General features: G+C 38.5%; 1 protein-coding gene across 1 annotated transcript; it reads right to left on the bottom strand.

Annotated features, from left to right (window-relative positions):
* Positions 1 to 16,877: 16,877 nt before the first annotated feature.
* Positions 16,878 to 18,867, bottom strand: LOC110922113. Its single transcript, XM_022166443.2, has 5 exons — positions 18,808 to 18,867; positions 18,606 to 18,689; positions 18,240 to 18,473; positions 17,833 to 18,100; positions 16,878 to 17,329 (listed from the first exon to the last, which is right to left on the bottom strand). Exons 1-4 carry the CDS (start codon positions 18,838 to 18,840, stop codon positions 17,969 to 17,971), a joined length of 483 nt encoding a protein of 160 aa, XP_022022135.1. The 5' UTR covers positions 18,841 to 18,867; the 3' UTR covers positions 16,878 to 17,329; positions 17,833 to 17,968.
* Between the last annotated feature and the right edge of the window lie 1,727 nt (positions 18,868 to 20,594).

Here is a 20,594-nt window from a genome sequence, read left to right as displayed (position 1 = left end):
AAGAAGATGCAGGCGAGCATAACAGCGTTTAGTATATTAAGTATTAACGCATGTCGTTTGTAAAGTTATTGACGGGTTTAACATATTATGCGCTGCTTTAGGAACCTAGATATTAATAATTAGTTAAGTACATAATGAAAGTAGCTTGCACCTTGTTAATGTTGCTATGGGATTGTGTTTGAGATTTGAGGATTATGTTGCTAATGGGCAAATTAGTTAATGGTATCAGGGGCGGACCCAAGCCCACTTTAAGGTGGGCGGGCGCACCCCCGGGGAAAAAAAAAATTAGAGTTAAATTCCGTCGAAAATCCCGTCCGCACCCCTTGGAATTTTTCGTCCGCACCCCTTGGATTTTTCGACCACACTCTTGAACGCACCCCGTAGGTAAAAAGTGTTATCAATTTATATTTTAATTTTTTGGAAAACTCTTATTTAAAAAAAAAAAATACTACCTAAATTATATAACTTTTAATACCTAACTAACTAAACCCAAATACTCATACATTTACCCACTTATAATTCCTAACTAACTAGTCCACTAAGTCTTAGCTCATTAACCAAACCCAACAATATTTCAAACTATAATAAAATAATTAAAGCCCAAAACCTTTAGAAATTCTCTCCCGCTCTCTCCCTCTCTTGCGTCCCTGCACTGCCAACGAACAACATCACCCAGCGACAACAGTCCAGCAGCCGACGACCACCGTAATCAGCCACCATACCACCGTCATTTGACACCAAATCTAACCGGAATCCGAACACGGGTAAGTTTCTTTGTATTCTGATGATTTTGGTTGATATTATAGGAGAAAAAAAGGTAATAAAGTTGTTAAATAGGTTTGAAATTTTGTGTGTTTTGACGTTGTTTATGGTTTTTTAGATGATTTTTAGGGTGATTATGTTGTTTATATATTTTTAGGGTGATTACAACTAACGTTATGATTTCTAGGCTTGAATAGTTGAAAATTAAAATTGAAACATTATGTTATGGAGCGATGAACTTATGTTATATAGAGAAAGAATTGTTTAAAAATTTAGTTTTAAGTGATGTTTTGGATAGATTTCAAAAAATGAAAACCCGTAGGGCGTCGACGTTTTAATTATGTTTGTAACAAAGTTTACATGTTTTTGATTATTATATAAATTTAGTTTGATGTTCGTTTGTTTTACATGACCCGACCCGACCCGATACGAACCGATTTTTTTACTCATATAACTAGGGGCCTATTTTTTTTAAAAATGTTCCGCACCCCATGAAAAATTCCTGGGTCCGCCACTGAATGGTATATATTATAAATACAATCAAAGGGTGGTGCAGTGGTAAGCGGATGATTCTCTAGTTTCCCGCTATAACCTCGTGAAGGCGATATTCCCAACGCACACTTGATCTACGTGATCCTGCTATTAGGGTATTGGCATTGTCATGTGAGTTTTCTGGTAATAGATTCTGATGGTTACCCAAGAAAACAAACATATTTAAAAATTTTCATGTAACCCTTAGGCTTTATTCAACAATCTTCGACTTTTCCATATATAGAAAAACATGCATAGATTAAGATAGTCTTCAACTATTTTTTTTTCTCATCTTCAACCATCTATTCCAAAACCTTGCATACAATTTTACTACCTAAATTGATATTTATAACATACATTAACAATTAATTAAATTGTTCATTTCAGAAAGTTATTCTAGCTTATTTATCTTTATACAATACTAATAGATTAAAACAGTAAAAAAGACGCTTTAAAAATAGGTCAGGGATACGTGAATGGCATAAGAATGTCAGAGATAAACGTGTCGCATTCGTGCACTAAAGTGGCTCCTAAAGGCGGACCATAAGGGATCGCTAGACCGAACCACATTGGACCATTAGCTAATGCTATGCCGAAAAAATCACTCATGAACCCCCACACAAGTACACCAGCCAATATTGCAACTACGTAAAATTGCTCCACAGGTTTGCCTTCCGGGGTCATTTCTATTATCCAAAACATTAACATTTGGCTTCCACCAAAAATGGCTATAAAAAACACTATCAAAGAGTGTATATATCCTACGGCAGCCATAGGGCGAAATTCGCCTTGTTTAGCGGCCTCAAACGCGATGATGCCATACATTCCTACACGATATCACCAATAACCGCGGTGGCTAATGCCATCCGTTCAATATCCAAGCTCAAAAGGTTGAGTTCGCGAATAATCGGGAATGATGTGATAGCTAGGGATGCACTCACTCCCCAAGTGGAAGAAGTTTTTTTTTTCGGGCTCTAGAGAATTTCTACAAATAAAAAGTCATTTAGTGGCATATAAAAAGTGTCACAAAAAAAACCCGAAAAGTGCTACTAAAGACCCTAGTTAGAATGAGCAGCACACAAGAATTGTCATTAGAAGTGGTGTCAATAAAGCCTTTTAGTGGCACTTTTTTATCTGCCACTGCAACCTTTCAATGGGCACATAATTTTTCCCAAAAAAAAAATCACATCAAATTAATGCAAATTATAGCCGTTTATCATATAAATATTAACTACAAAAGTCAGCCGCCGCGTTGCGGCAGGGACTTAAAACTATGTCAGCATCAACAACACACAACCACAAATGGTCGCCGACACCGAAAAATGTCATTGAACTGGTAAGCATTTAGTCATAATATGTTGGTTGAGTGTGGTATATCAACCTTGTACCTTGGAAACTTGTTTATAAGAAAAATAAACATCATCTTTATCTGTGCATTTAAATTTTGAAACATCACTAATTGGATTTAATAGCACCACCCCATCTTAATGTTATTTTTTCTTAATTACATTATATCATACGGAGTATGAGCAAGAACAGGGGGCATGTGGCAGCTACGCCAGCAAAGGGGTGTGATAAACATCAACCAATCAAAACCATCCCAAATTACACCCACCAATCAAGAGCCTCCACATCACCAAAGAAAAGCCCTCCACGCCAGTGAAAAAAACCCCACCCTCTACTCCATATGCCTTCCGTCTAATAGTTTTGTGTTTTGAAAGCACCGGAAAGACCTTCGTCATCGTGCTATCGTGCTGGAACACCTCCGACGTTGCTAGATATCACAGTTCCTCCGTACCCTTACCCCCCCTCTCTTATTTCAAATTGACACCAATAGATACATAAGTTTAGAAGAGTGCAACACGTGTAGATTTAGAAATAATAGCAGCTAATAGTTTTATCTAAACCACCATAACACTTAGACTGCACATTGTACAAATAGCATTGCACCACAATGTTAAAAATTAATAATATATAAATTAATTAACATTATTGTTTATTCACAATATAAAACAATAGAGCCAGCCATAAGAGATCGTAACGTCATTAGTTCAAATATAAGTTAGGTCGTCTTCCGAACATTCAAAGGTATGCAACCAAATGTCTAATAAGTAGCAAACTAACTCTAATGTTTGAATAAAACTTACAGATGTTATAATAAAAACTCAAGACTTCAAATAAACCTCTTTTTTGCAATCTTCATGCGTAAATTCTGTCTGAGCAATCATGTTCCTACATCATATTTCTTCCTGCACTTACTTACTGGTGCCACATCAACCAACTCATTGTATTCAACCTGAAATTTTACGATAATCGATTAGCTCTTGTAACTATAGTTATTAAAGATGTAAGATCAATTAATAAAAGGCAACCTCACCTCTTTTGAGGTTGGTTTAAGCTATTCAACCAAAGATTGGATTGGGTGGCTTTTTCAGTACTACTTATTAGTAGTTAGAGCAAGTACTTGATATCTTAGAACATGTACTTCGTATCTTAAAGGTTGAAACTAAAATTAGAATATCTAAAAGTAATCAATAATATTGCTAAGTGTGTATTTTCATGATAACACATACCGTGCGAGAAGTGTCTCTTCCACCACATGGTAAAAACATACATACCATCCGAGCGTCCAGTAGCTGTTGCCTGTTGCATACCTGCAAAAAAAACAAAATTCGCTTAAAATTCCTGCGTATATACATGCATGCCATAGAAAATATATACAACTGCACCATAATTATGACTAATTCTATAAAACAAATCACAAACCTCAATATATATAAAATCAAACCAGTGTTTTATCTTAGTTGATTTCCAAAGCCCTTGGTTGATTCATCTTTTCCATGGTCGACGTTTCACTCCTCCACGAGACTCTGGCGTTCCGGCGTTCCCCAAGGCTCCAAGCGCTACGTTCCAGCAGCAGCGCTCCTCAAAGATTGTTTGGAGTTCAGAACCAACTTTGGAGCCAAATTAAAATTCCACATAAAACGGGCACGCATCACTATGGGCAGCAACCAGAGACATGTGACACTGATCATACACGAACGAACCTGCATAAAACTCAACAATAAACAGACTTAAGTATGTCAAGTACTAAAAGATGATACTCAATTACAGATCGTTAACAGTAGCATCAGCACAATTGGGTTAAAAACAAGCCGAACGCACAAAAACAAATATCATAAGGTCAAATCCACAAAGTGGCTTCATTAATTAGCAACCTCATATTAATCATCAAATCTACCAATTTCATCATGCACATTTATCACAGCAACAACAGATCACCAGAACTTAAATATAACTCACCCTCACAAAAAAATACTTAATTATGTTATATATATATATATATATATATATATATATATATATAGGGTTGGGCTATATAGAAAACCCTATATATATAAAAAACCCTAGAAAACCCAAGCTCCCGACATTTTTTTTTTGAAAAAAATAACACATGTAATATACATGTTTTTAAGACTTTTGGGCCAAAAAAATCAAAAAAGCGCCGAAGGGATATTTTAAAAAAAAAAAAAAAAATTTTCAGCGAATTTCAGGAAAATTATGTCTTTTTTGCTTAACACGTGTTAGGAGCTGAAATTTGTTTATTTTTTTTAAAAAAATCCCTTCGGCGCTTTTTTGTTTTTTTTGGCCCAAAACACTCTAAAACATGTATATTACATGTGTAATTTTTTTCAAAAAAAAAAAATGTCGGGAGGTTGGGTAAAAATGGCTTCCCATTTGGGTTTCCAGAGTTTTCTAAGAATTTTAGGGTTTTTTATCTAGCATTACCCTATATATATATATATATATATATATAGGGTAAGGTTCATGCGAGAACCACCTTATTGCGAGAACCGCGAGAACCAATGTGAACACAACCTAAAATAGCTAAAAAAACCTAAAAAAACCTTAAAAAAAAACCTAACCCCCACCCCCCACCCCCCAAAAACCTAAACCCCCCACCCCCCCCCCCCCAAGCTAAATGCTAAAAACTAAAACCCTCAAAAAACCTAACCCCCCCACCCCCCCCCCCTCTCAAAAAAAAAACCTAAACCCCCCTCCCCCACCCCCCAAAAACCTAAAAACCCCCACCCCCCCCCCCCACCCAAAAAAAACCTAACCCCCCCCCCCCCCCCAAGCTAAAAAAACCTAAAAAAAACCTAAAAAAACCTAAAAAAAACCTAACCCCCACCCCCCCCCCCCAAAAAAACCTAAACCCCCCCCCCCCCCAAAAAAAACCTAACCCCCCCCCCCCAAAAAAAAACCTAAACCCCCCCCCCCCCCCAAGCTAAAAAAAACCTAAAAAAACCTAAAAAAAACTAAAAAAAACCTAACCCCCCCCCCCCCCCAAAAAAACCTAAACCCCCCTCCCCCACCCCCCAAAAACCTAACCCCCCCCCCCCCCACCCAAGCTAAAATGCTAAAAACTAAACCCCCAAAAAACCTAAAAAAATCTTTAAAAAATCTAAAAAAATCTAAAAAAATTTTTTTGATTTTTTTAATATTTTTTAGGTTAAAATCGCTACTTTTCGAAGCAAAAAAAATTTTTTTTTTTAAAAAAAAAAAAAAATTAAAAAAAAATTTTTTTTTTTTTTTTTGCTTCGAAAAGTAGCGATTTTAACCTAAAAAATATTAAAAAAATCAAAAAAAAAATTTTTATGTGATTTTTAGCTATTTTTAGGCATTTTTGGTGTGTTCACATTGGTTCTCGCGGTTCTCACAATAAGAGGTGGTTCTCGCATGATCTTCTCCCTATATGTATATATATATATTAGTATCATGTTAGCAAACTTATATGTTATTATGTTGGTTGACCATCAGATGACCCTCCACCATAATCATAAGATTGCTGTTGATTAATATTGTTATCTACACTAAAATTAGTACCATTAGATTTTGGTTGAGTGACAATGTTAACAACATCAGCTTGCCATTATTGCTGATTACCAAAAGACGTGTTCCCATTAAAGTCGTAACTGTTTGAGCATTTTCAACTAGTCGGTTTGGCCCATAGGTATTATATCAAAACCCATTGTGACACGAATCAAAAAGACCATTTTTAAAACGAACCATTCTTACCCGAACCTGTCCCGACCCAAAACCCGTCTTGACTCAAACCAAAATAACCCTTTTTTTTCAAACCGGCCCTTTTTGACCCAGACCCATTCTCATTCGGCCTTATTATTCTTTGCTAGGTTAAATTATTATTATTAATTTTTACCTTTTTTTATTTTTATTTTCATTAACTTTTCGGCCTAGCTTCACCCAAACCCTTCATAAACCATTCTTAAAATTGGCCCATCCTTACCCAAACCCATTATGACCCAAACTCATTGATAGCCAACATATAACAGGTCCGGTTGGAGCACCATAAGCATGTCCACAGACTCGTATGGACCCGACCCGTATGGAGTAAGTGTGGGTCAATATGGTCAACCTAATTCAGTCAACTCTCTCAGAGACCTAGCAACTACACACATGTGCATTCCTTGCACACCCACGTTCCCATGTTTTAAATCAGCAATGTTATTTCCTTTTAATTTCTTGTGTTTGTTTCAAGCTTTGCTAGTTGTTTTCTTTGCTTAATAGGAGGAAGTAGCTTGGGTTTTTAATTTCTCTAGAAGTCTGAACATGGGTTAGTGGTAGTTTTCCCTTTTCCAATATGTAAGCGTATTTTCAATGAAAAAAGGGAGTGTGTGTTTATGATGAAAGCTTTTGATTAGTTTATCTAAATGGATTTTGAGTTAAATTGATTGTGTCAATGCTAGCTTAACTGTGGCGCGATGGGTGGTGTTCTTAGACCCGATTCTCTTACCGTAGTGGTGTATCTGTATCAAAAACGAACTTTAGATCTATTTGTTTTCTACGTGATTTTCATTTGATTTCAAAATATTATCCTTTATCGTTCACTGATTGCCTATCACTTATCCTAACCCAGCAACCAACCCCCTTCCCCCCCCCCCCCCCCCCCCATTTGCAACCTCTAATCATAACACTAGAAGTCTGAAACCATGTCGAAGTTTTATGCTAACAAGGTGATCCTAGAAGTCATACCAATTCTCATAAGCAATAACATATTTCAAATACCAATACAACATAAGTTAAAAGTCAACAATTTTATTAGAAAACAACTAAAATTCATATAACAAAAACCATTTGAGTTTGTCGAAATCCATTTGCCATATGGTTTAGAAATCTCTTGTTTTCGTTCGTTGAAATGTTGTGTATTTTTACAAAACCTGCATACCTTTTCACCCCCGAAAACATTTATAAAAAACGTAAAACCTTAAAAAGTGGGGGTTATGCACTCACCTGGATTTCCATGTGCAAAGCTAGCTAAATACGACTTCGTGATGTCGTTTCCAAGACGTGACTCGCTAGCGTGCATTCTACAATATTTCTAACACGGAATATCTTATAAGTTTCTAAATAAACGCGGTAACTAAGCTACGTGTCACCCATCTAGTTAGTCTCGATCGAATTACTTGTTGTTTTAAAATACTTTAACCCGATGACCCGTTTGTGATATGTCTTTGGTTTCTCAAAATTATATATTTATATAAAATATATAAACATAGATGGTAAAAATATCATAACTCGTCCTTGAGTTATTCGTGTGGAATTTATATTCGAGCTTATAAAATAATAATTACTTAAACCCGAATCGTACTCGTTTTAATCGGTAAGTAAACATACATGAGCTTATACTAATTTTAGAGAAATATACTTTGAAATAACACTCGTTTTATATGTAACAAAAATAGTACATGTTATATTTCTACGCATCTATTACCATAAAATGCTGCACTTGTATAATGATGGGATTTCGTAACTGAATATATATAAGGTTTCCTAATTTTGTATATTTATGAAAAAAAATACCTAAAATTACATATTAAATCTTTGAGTTATGAAACCATTAATATTAGTGAACACATAATTGTTAAAAAAAAAAGACTTTAGAATTCCAACATGATATACATATATGAAGTATTTTATTCCCAAACTAATTAATCTAAGTCATTACAAGAGTCCTTATATGTAATCTTTTACATATACATACTTTTTTTTTTGAACGGTAACTTTCATTAACAACACAACCCCAACCTGCCACAAGCCGACAGGCTAGAAAACAACAAGACTACATATTCACAAATTTACACCAATCGTCCCATGAAACATCCTTATGACTCGATCTATTAACGAACCAAAGAAAACTAACGGCTTTGACTTGACTAAAGATGTTTTCTACTCTAACCGTCAAGTTCGAGAACCTCTTTTCATTCCTAGCCTTCCATAAACTCCAACAAGCTATGATAATAATACCTTTGATCGCCTCTTTAGCTCGGCCCGACTTCCCCGAGTGATTATGCCACTCCAAGAGATCTCTAAAAGAGAATACCAGAAAGATAGGAGTGTTACACCAGGTCCTAATTAACGACCAAAGTCTGACCGCGAACGAGCAAGATGTAAAAATGTGATCGACCGTCTCGTCCCCATAATGGCAAAGCGTACACGACGAATCCTCAATCTGGATGTTCCTATTCCGGAGTGCCATTACTGTAGGAATTTTTCCCATCTCTGCTCTCCACGCAAAAATATTGTATTTTAAAGGAACCCACTTACACCATTGCATAACAAATCTATTACTGACATCCATAGAAAAATTGAGCAACTTCCTAACGTTCGCCACCGAAAACTCACCTTTCGGGTTAGTATTCCAGCACCATTTATCCTCTCCAATATGGAAAACAGCCCCTTGAATCAAGATGACCAGCTGATGCAGTTCAGCAAGTTCAGAACCGGATGAAGGGGACCGTTTCCAGTCCCACAAACATTGCCGGCCAGAATTAATCATATTGATTCGGTCACTAACTGAGCACTTTTTCTTGTTATCAATAGCGAACAAAGCAGGGAAAACAAAACGTAATGGATTATCCGTCAGCCAAACATCCAGCCAAAAAAATATCGCCTCCCCGTTACCAACTTTACCTTTAATACAGTTCCGAAGCGGCAGCCCGTTAATCTTTGTTTTAACAAAAAGCCTCGCAATATTACACCAAACTCCACCGACGGACGACTTAAACGGAATACACTCCCACGATGACCTGGTTGAATGGATCGACTCCACCACTTTTCTCCAGAGGTTCAATGGTTCGGACTTGAATTTCCATCCCCATTTAGCCAATAACGCAATATTAGTATCCCCAAGTTTACTAATACCGAGGCCCCCTTGACTCTTCCTTGACGCCACCCGATCCCATCCTACCCAATGCATCTTCTTGTCGTTGCTCGAACCCCCCCCCCCCCATAAAAACTTCTTGATAATACTTTCCAAGTCGTGAATAACTTTTTTCGGAGCCTTATATAGAGAAAAATAATAACTTGGTAAGCTTTCTAGCACAGATTTAATGACCGTAACCCTGCCTCCTATGGATAATAAATTGGATTTCCAGGTGGCAAGACGTTTCTCGAACACGTCGAACACCGGTTTCCAATTATTGATGCGGTTCATGTTCGCACCTACTACCAAGCCCAAGTAGGTAAACGGGAGAGCTTCAGGTTTACAACCCACAACCCCAGCCATAGCTTCAATCTCCAACCCCGAGACTCCAATACCAAACAAGTTAGACTTAGCAATATTTATTTTAAGCCCAGAACAAATGTGAAAACAACGCAGAATTCTGACCACTTTCAGGACTTCATCTATAGACCAATCACCAAGAATAATAGCGTCATCCGCGAAGAACAAATGGGATAACACAGGACCGTCGTTAGGCATCCGGATACCTTTGAAAACCCCTGCTCTTCTCGCCTTTGCAAACATACAGGATAGAGCCTCCATAACCACAAGAAAAAGAAAGGGAGACAGAGGGTCTCCTTGCCTCATTCCTTTAGCACATTTAAATTCGAACGTAGGTGAACCGTTCACTAAGACAGAAGATCGAGCGGACTTCAGGATCCCCAAAACCCAACAGCACCACCTAGGAGGAAAGCCCATTTGATTCAACACCGAGATCACAAAGTTCCAATTTACGTTGTCATATGCTTTCTCGAAATCAATCTTCATGATAAACGCGTTCGATTTTTCTTTCTTAAGCCAAGAAATCACCTCGTTGACAATAAGAGGCCCATCTAGAATGAATTTTCCTTCCAGAAACGCCGATTGGTTTTCAGAGATAACCTCCTCCAAAACCGTTCTCATCCTGTTGGCCAGCACTTTAGATATGACTTTGCTGATAATACCGACCAAGTTAATAGGTCTAAAATTACCCAAGGAAACCGGGTCCTTGATTTTAGGAACTAGACAAATGAATGAGGAGCTACACCCGCAATTAATAATCCCATCTTCATAAAACTTACTGAAAATACTGAGGAAATCCTCTTCGAATAAATGCCAAAATTTCTTGAGAAATTTGAAATTAATACCGTCCGGCCCAGGAGCACGTTCGTCGCCACAGCCAAACACCGCATGCTTAATTTCTTCTTTGCTGAACGGAACCACAAGACTGTCCTTCTTTATTTGGGTCAGGGTTTTAAACTCCTCACTGCAAAATGAAGGTCTAATCGCCACGTCTTCAACAAACCTGTTACGAAAGAAAGAAAGGACCTCTTTTTTAACAAGTGTCGGTTTCGTGCACCATTCCCCATTAATCATCAAACCCGGGATAAAGTTGGAAGCTTTCCTTTTGTTAATAAGAGCATGGAAAAACTTAGAGTTCTCATCCCCATCAACGGCCCACCTCACTCTAGAGCGTTGTCTAAGATCTGCGTTTTTTCTATCACTGATATCCTTCACCAACTTTTTGCTTTCACATAAAACCCAGTCTTCCTCTTCCAATAGCTCCCTAACCTCAAGGGCTTCTTCCAAATCCTCTAAATCTGAGCGGGCTTGAATCTCCTCTTCCCTTTCATTAGCTAAAAAGACTTCTCTCCATTTTTTCAAACATTGGCGAACACGAGCGAATTTCTTCATTAAGTAAATGTCCGGGGGTTCAGAAGGGTCCCCCCCGTCCATCGCCTCCAAAACAGCAGCCTCAAAACCTGGCCGCCCGATCCATGAGCTGAAAATACGAAACGGCCGCGGTCCAAAATTCGAATCCACCACCTGAAGTGTCAACGGGCAATGATCGGACAAGGTGCACGGATGAGCCCGAAGGCAAGCACTAGGCCATTTGTTAAAAAAGTTAGCACATACCAACACCCTGTCGATTTTACTCAATTTGCTACCGTTCGCTCTTGAACATGTGAATCTACGGCCCTGCATATTATATTCCAAAAGACCGCAATTGAAAATAAAGTCATTAAAATTGCGAGCACACACCGGATTGACACCAGAGTTTTTCCTTTCTTCCACATAACGGACAGCATTGAAATCCCCCATCAATAAACAAAAGCCCTCCAACGAGGTGATGATACTGGTCAAAGACTCCCAAAGTCTGAGTTTAGCGGCAGTGCTTTGAGGAGCGTAAATATTGAAGATATTTAAACACTCACCGCTACCACGAGCCTCCCTTTAAGAAGGAGAAAGTTCCTATCTTTCACTGAGCTGACCTCTTTAAAAACTTTAGGATCCCATATACAAACGAGACCACCCGAGGACCCAGTAGCATCCACAGACTCCATTCGAAGTTACCGTTACCCCAAAATCCAGACATTAATCTCTCCGTAATACCAGACACCATAGTCTCCTGCAGAGCAATGAAACTAATCCCAGATCTACACTTGAGGTCTCTAACCCAGCTAGCTTTGCCCCCCCCCCCCCCTTCACACCTCTGACATTGAAAGAGAAAGCATTCATTGTGGAACAACATTAATACCTTCTTTACCGACGACACTCCTGACCAGGTTGTTGAAATTCCCGAGCTGGACTCCCACCAATTTCCCCATTTCCACAGTTGCTTCCACCTCCTCTTCAATGATCTTTTCTGTCCCTGTGAGCTCTTCAGCCGTCTGAACTTTACCGTTAGATTCCAGATGGGCGGAGTAGCCACCCTCTTCATCCACCTGAAGCCCCGGTCTACCAGACTCCTCAAGTCCGACCCCGGGGACTTCTGCATCATCGCCTAGACTGCTACTTTCCTCTGAACCAGAAACCCAGTTATACTTAGGGTCAAATTCCTTATTAAGGTCGAATCTGTCTTCTAAAACAGATCTGGGGCGTTTTTTGGGCCTATAATCTTCCTTCGGACTCCCACCACTTCTCTGGCCCACTCCTTTTCTAATTTTAAGGATGCTGGGTAATTTTTTCTTTTTGGGCCTGATTTCATCAGAAGAGACAAAAGGCATTCAAAATTGGCCCACCCTCCTTAATACCTCCCACCGACCTTAGATTTTCGGAGTCAAACCCCATGACAGAATTAAAAATAGGGGGGGTCCACAATACCTTTCCCAGCCACCACATTTTCCACTTTTTCAATAAAGCTAACCCCATCATCCTTGGGACTATATCCCCTACGAACATCATTATTACCTTTTTGCATGGAAACATGCACAGGAGACACCTCAACATCCCTTAGGCCGCCCTTTTCTCTTTCCTCTTGCATGGGAACAGCCCCTGCATGGGAACCAACCAACTCATTACCCAGAGATCCATTACCCCCTACTCCTTCAACTTCCTGCTGTGACCCTTCGTCGCCCTTGTTACCGGAGGATGACATCCCGATCACCGGAGAAGACTCCAAAGGCGAGGACTTCTCAGCTGACGGATTATGCGTAGTACCCAAACAATCTGGTATCCAGACCTCGAGCTCCTCCTCCACCCAAATACGAAATATTTTATCCTTCCATTTTAACGAGACCCCTTCATTAATTCTACTGGCTTCCCCGGCTAACACCCCCACACTACAGACTGAGAGATCCTGCTCCTCCTCCAGCCCTTTGGGTACATGAAGAACCTTCCCGAATAGAGCTCCGATTTGATGCAAAATTTCGGGGTCAAGAAGGTGGAGCGGAATACCACTCAATTTTAGCCAGGCTACCCTTTCAAGATGGAGAGATTGGCCCTTCCAAGCTTCAAGTTTAGTAAACCAAGGTTCCCATAACCCTTTAGCCTCCAAGAACTTACATGCCGCCGCCTTGTCGGGAAACAAGATTAGGATAGTAAGGCCTCCCAAGTATTGAATTCTGACATAACCAACCTTCGCAATCCTTAGAAGCTTATCAAAATCAACAAGCGTCTCCAGGTTCACTGTTCTGCCTACCACCGCTGTATCAAAGAAATCCGAGAATGCATTAGTTCTGTCCGGAATAACAATAGACTTTACTTTAACTTCCCCTTTCGCCGGCCCCTCGGTATCCTTAACACCACCATAAACACCCTTAGACGTCCCAACAACGTCGCTATAACTCCTGAAGTCTCTGGTCTTGAAGCTCTTCAGACCCTCGGCAAAACTATCAACTCTTTCCTTCCGGTTTTCACACTTGTTTACGGTAGGTTCCTTCTGATCATTAACCACCCCCTCGTTTTCCATAGCGAATCTAGCACGATTTATCTTGAGTTTAAATCCCCCCAGTTTAAGGCCCTGCAGATTCCTTTCCATAACTTTCCAGTCCTGAACCCCCTTAAAACTGACAAACCCGAACTTTAACCCTTCTTTGCTTCTCTTTTTCGCAATGAAAGAACCAGCAATCTCTCCGTAATTTCCGAGAAACGAGGCCAAATCCCACGGTCTGCAACCGTCCGGGATGTTAGCCACATAAAACTTAGTGACTCTAGCTGCCATGGACCAAAAAAGAAGGAAAGAAAACGAAGCGACCGTCGTCTGCCACCCCGGCCGCGAATGGATGAATCCGGACACCGACTAGGGAGAAAGGTTATATCCAGAATCACTGCCCAAGAGTGGATCGATTAAACCTTGCTAACTAGCCAGTTACTTCTTCATCGTCGAGCAAGCAGGAGCCGACCGGTCAGATGTATATAATAGTTAATAGAAAGCGTTTGCCGTTCAAAAAAAAAAAAGTTAGTTAATAGGGCACCCCTGTTAATACTTGCTATAAACTACATATACGTACTTGAAAATACATAAATATATTCTTGGATTCTGACAAGTTTTCTAAATTTATATCACGAAAACCCATGGTTAATCCTTGAACTAAGTTTTAAGGAACCGAAAAGAAGAGGGAGTAAAGAGCCGAGAGGGAGGTTGATATGAGGTTTTAAGTATGTTAACTAGACTGACTGGGAATTTAACTAGAACCTTGAAGGCTTGGAACCAAGAAGGCAGTGATATCGGTTGTATCAAAACGAGTTTCATTAGGCTTCATGATTGTGTTTGTACTAACATATGCATGGGGAATACAAAAGCATGGAGTTAGAAATAATGCAACTGAATGTTCGTTCGGCTTCATGTTGAGTGTGGTCTTGGATAAGGTTGACAAGATTTGACTTCTCTTTTTTTTTTTAAATCAATTTGAAGGGTTGAAATAATTGTTAGAATAAACAAATGACTAGTTTTTCAAATCTAATAACATGATGTTTTGAGCATTTTAGATCTCATTAAGCCTTGATAAAATATGAGATATATACACATGAAGTTGGAGTAGATACATATATATCACCAGGGAAAAGTCATGATTTGAAGTCTTGGATTTTTATTAACTTTGTTTATGAGGTTTTTAGAGGCTACGTTTTATAAAAACAAAGAATTGAATTAAATCTATGAAGATTTTAAACATGGTTTTGAATATAATTAAACAATAAAAGCTATAACTATATTCAACCAAATTTGTCTTGTATATATTTACTTAAAAACGCTTATGATCATATTAGTAACATCAAAATATGATATTGTTCGATTCGAAACTGTACGGGTCGAAACAGTTCACGTCGAAACGCTTCGCTCCGATACGGTTCGCGTCGAAACAAGGGGGCGAAACCGTTCGCGTCGAAACGAGGGGGCGAAACTGTTCACGTCGAAACGGTACGGGTCGAAACCGTTCGCGTCGAAAAGGTCGAATTTTTCCAATGAATTTACTTTAATTTCTTCACGTATAGAAAGGATTTTGAATTCCTTTAGTTAAAGGAATTTGAAGGAATTCCAATTCCAATTCCGTCGTTAAACCAAACATATGAAGACTGGAATTGAGATTTTAATTCCATCAAATTCTGTGTGAACCAAACATCTTAAGAGATGGAATTCAGATTCCAATTCCCTTAAATTCCATTGAATTTCTGTAAACCAAATGCCCGTCAATACCGATAACCCGGATGCCTTTAGATAGCCCATATCGATTGTTTAACTTGAGTAATATAGTTCAATTCATCATCAAGGTTAGGCTTTATTAGTGATAGGGTAAGGTTCGAATACATAATCTCGTAAAAATAGAAAGCAATGGAAGGGTATTGATTGAACTCATTCAAGCGGCATTAGAAACGTTTCATCTAACTCTTTGACATGAGATTTTAGGTTGACCTGCTGCTACAAAAGCATATGCAACCCAAAGGAAGCAGCCTGCCTGTGTATGAGCAAACATATCCATCCAAAGTAAACTGTGAATCAATCCATATATAATAGCTAAAGGCAGGCACTCGTATCATAATATTTATGGTTAAGACAATGAAACAATATTAAATAAAAAAAAGGGTGTAGTTGCTTGCTAATAACAGATCTTCAACCAAAGAAGCTTGAACCCAACCTCAGGCTTGAAACACCACGCAATTAACTTGTGGCAAAAAAAAAAAAAAAAAAAAAAAAAACAAACAAACGTTACATGTGCCTGCCTGCCTATTTGTTGAACCGAGAGCCACCATTTTCAAATTAAACCACATTTTTCCCAACATGAGCCATTAATTTTCAGGTGGGCTCACATTCACCTAACAAGGACTTGTTCTAATAAAGTACAAGAAAGAGTTTAACAATATTGCCATATCCAAGTAACAACAAATATCCAATTGAAAAAAAAGGGCTTTTAAGCACTTCACTGGGCTTCTGATTTCCCACTAATTACCATGCTGAATGAATAATAATAGCCCAAATGGAGAACACCATGCTGAAGCTGAATAGCCTTCAATGTAGGTTTTGAGGACTAGCTTTCTACCCGCGCGATGCGGCGGAGGCGGAGGTGATTTACCGTTAGTTTATAGTCGTTTGGTGATATATTGCAGGGGTGATCACGGTTCGGTTTCAAATCATAAAACAGGTTTTCGGTTTGGTTTCGCAGTGTCGGTTTCAAAATCTTCAAAACGTAGCGACTGGTTTGATTTTCGGTTTTATACCAAAACCAGCCGTATAAAATCAGACCAGAGCGTTTATATACAGCAAAAGTATAATCAGCTCAAAGTTAGCCAGAAGCATCATTCAAACTAATTCTGATGTGGGCTTCAAGATAAAAATAAGAATGAAGCTATATATATATAATGTATGTTTTTATCATAATAAATTCTAAAACTCTTACAAACTTTATAAATACAAACTTTAGTTTAGATGTAAAACTCATAGACTCAAAACCTCAAACAAACAAACACATAATCAAAAAACGCTGACGGAACAAGTATAGTGTGACCAAATCCGATTTAAAAACAGAAATTGTTAGAATATATATATAAACTTTGCAGCTTAAACACCTCTTTGAAATTGAATGAATTAAGTCAATTGAGAATACTTGTTATAGAAATAGAAGTTGTTGTCCTTTTGTTGGTCAAACATAAAAGAAGCCAATGTAAAACACTAAAAACGTTCAACATTCTATCCTTGACAGATACGCAAACATCAAACACCATGATCCTGAGATTGAGATGAAAATTCCTCGGTTAAAAGCGCGTTAAAGTAAGGCTTAGATGGCCGGGACGAACAGTGGTTAATTCATGCAGCGGGTCAGGCCCTACTATACAGATACCCAGCGTACCGTGATAAATAAGTCTGGACTTGCCACCGTATATCAATACATCACCAGAGCACAATTCAAGTTTTTTTAAGCCTTTAACTTTGTCCTTAGCCGAGCCCCCTTCTACTCCATTTAGACAATACACATATTTTGTAGGATGGTTAATAGAGATGTGAACCACAGGAAACCCTCTTCCGCTCTCATCGCGATCCTACGTTCAAACAAAAACACCACCGAAATTAATTGTTTACCATTTCAGATCATTTACCTACAATTGAGTAATTCAAGGGTTCGTACCCAGGTGTTGCGTTTTCAGTTATTGAAAAACATTCGGCTTCTTCGGATTTAGCAACGGGGTTTTACGGAACAAAATTACGTAAGACAAAAAAGAACATAATTGTTATGTTTCAGGTTTTTGTATGTTTCTTCAAAGTTTTTATTAAAACATTTTCGTTTAAAAAATATTTAACCTTTATGTTAAATTTTGTAATTTTTTATTTATAGGCAATGGATAAATCATTTGAAAGATAAATAAAAATGCTAATGTATTATTATTATAAAATACTTAACAACATTTATGAATAAAACTAATAATATATAGCAAATATTAAAAAATGATTTCCTCCTAGGTTCAGTTTTCATTAAACGCAAAACCGTAGTAATTTTGGGTTTTATTTGTTTTGTTTTGTTGTGTGCAAAGTTAGAAGTAATTACCTGGTGAAGGTGAAGGTGAGTTGGGGTATATCTTGAATCGGAACTGACTAAACAAGTATCTGGGGAGACTAAAGGGAGTTGATCATGAAGATAGGCTCGAGCATCATCAAGTGCAGATGCGGCCAATGAAATAAATTTAGATGGAATGGGTTGGGTTCCTTCGACCAAGATGCATATATGCAACCTGTGCCTTATAGTCTTCACCTTCAGGGTAACAAAAACCCCCAGGCCCCCTACCCAACGTGTCACACATATTCACTATATCAACCTATAATATAATATTATTAGACCTACCTGAATAAATAAATATAGCTGTTGTTGCGGATGTCTATAGAAAGATTAATAATAGCCCAGTGTGTGTGTGTGTAGTGGAGTGGAGGTGTAATGTATGTAATAAGGGAAAAAACCTGGTCCTTGAGGCTGATGTATCTTTTCAAGAGAATCATTCCTCCGGGTGCAAGGATTCTTCTATAAGTTGAAAGTTTGCTGGGCTTCCTTTGAGATTTAGACAATTTCTTTGTGGGTAGATGCCAGTTCCTTAGAGCATATGGTGGAGTCTGACCCCAATCAGGAGGTCCAGCTTTAGCAAAAGGAAGAATGTTGTTGTGCCTCCTCAATAACAACAACAAAGGACCATGGTCCTAAAATTATTAGTATAACACCAATTAGTTACATTACACCATTTCCATTAATACTAATTGTTTCACCACTACTTTGTTTGTTGTACTAACCATTAATTAATCTGTATCAAGTTATTTTGGGACGACTGGTACCTTGAAGAATCCGATTGATCGATGATTATCCAACGATGAAGATGAGGGGATGCTTGTGAACCCTCCTAAGTTGGGGGGTTTTACCTGGCCGGGAACCAAAAACAAAATTCAGCATGCATTCGACCCACCTATTATTTTATTTTGTATGTATTCGAACAAACCACAGCTATACTCAAAATTTTGGAGACAAAATATTGCTCACCCCAAAACCACCAAAAGAAGATGTATACATCATCGATCGCCGTTGATGCAAGAATTTGAAGACAAGGGGGCAGGGCATGCATCCTTTAAATACTAGATCTTCTACTCCATGAGCCCATCTCAACTCAAGCCCACTCTATGTTTGGGCTGCTTATATTGTTTAGAGTAAAGTGTCCTATTTTAGTTCAAATTTCAAACTCTTTAAATCCGGGTTCATGTGGTTTCATTTTTATTGTTATTTTAGTTAAAAACAAAATCAACTCAGATTTTTCAAAAAAAGTATGCTATTTTGTCCTTTTTTTCAAGGGCAAAATGCTCATTTGTCACATTCTTAATAAACTCTGCTCTCTCTATATAATCCCCACTACACCACCACCCCTGTCTCTCTTTGCCGCCACAAGAACCACCGCCACCTCCTCCCCCTTCTCACCATCGCCACCATCAACACCCACCCCACACTAGGGATGAGCATATCGGTATCCGATACCGAACCGATACCGATACCGCCTAATACCGATCCCGAATTTCACCCAAACTAGGTACCGATACCGATACCGAAACATGTCGGTTAGGTATCGGTACGGTACGGTATCGGTATTATACCGTATTTTGAGGGTCGGTATCGGTATAATACCGATACCGTACCGTACCGATACCGAAAAAGCCAAAAAGTGGATACCGATCGGGATACCGATCGGGATCGGTACGGGATCGGTACGGGATCGGTATGGGATCGGTATTCGGTGGCATATGCTCATCCCTACCCCACACCACTCTTTAGTACTTCTTCTTCCCCATTCCTCTCTCGCTCTCTCTCTGTAACAAACACCACCACAACCATGGCTACCACCGCCATCTGTGTCTACCATCGCTGCCGAATAACCACCAAATCCGACCCCACCTTCATCTCCTCTCTCTCGAAACCCTCATGTTATTATTGAGTGGATTCAGGTTATGTGACTAATTTGTTTACTATTGTTTTGCACTTGTGATTCAGTTATGTAACTGGTTGATGGTGGTAGGTTATGGTGGTGGTTGTGTGTGTGAAAGAGATAGAGACAAACTGAAAAGGGGGGGGGGGGGGTTGGTGGTTGTGTGGCAGCAGCTTCTTCTAAATCCAGAACCTTCATCATCATCTCTCCATCTCAGTCACAAATATGGATTAGGGTATTTGGTGGAATGTGAAGATATTGGGTGGTAAAACTTTATTAAGTTTTATTATTTTAATTAAAATGAGTTATAATAAATCCATAACGACTAATTTACCCCTACAGAAAAGGACAAAACATCATTATTTAATTTAAGAAATCTGACCTAATTTCACTTTTGGACAAAAATGACAATAAAAGTGAAACCACAGGGACTCAGTTTGAGATTTGGACTAAAATGGCAAAAGTGTCCAAAACACAGGGACCAAAATGGCAGTTTACTCTGCTGTTTATATATTCCGTTGACCATAAACTGATAAGAGCATTCACAATGGATCCTTTATATTCGTGTGAGTGTAGCCTTTATAATTTCTTAATATTTTTTGAAAGTGGTTGTGAGTGGAGAAGAGAGAAAATGTAATGATTAGGTGTGAAAACCGCAAAGTCTCGAATAAATTGCTGGATCAATGTTGTTTTATCAACTTATCAATGATCTCTTCATTATGCTTTTTCAATAATGAACGCTTGTTCAACGGGGAATTATATCAAATTAGGAGTGAAATCCATATTTTGATGAATAATCTCCTCTATTTTTACTAAAATCAAAGGGAAGTTGTCAAGACAGGGGTGAAAAACCCTA

This window comes from Helianthus annuus, chromosome 17 (genome assembly GCF_002127325.2).
Source record: "Helianthus annuus cultivar XRQ/B chromosome 17, HanXRQr2.0-SUNRISE, whole genome shotgun sequence".
Taxonomy (NCBI): domain Eukaryota; kingdom Viridiplantae; phylum Streptophyta; class Magnoliopsida; order Asterales; family Asteraceae; genus Helianthus; species Helianthus annuus.
The sequence above is the reverse complement of the archived record's forward strand: the minus strand, read 5'-3'. Positions and strand labels throughout refer to the sequence as shown.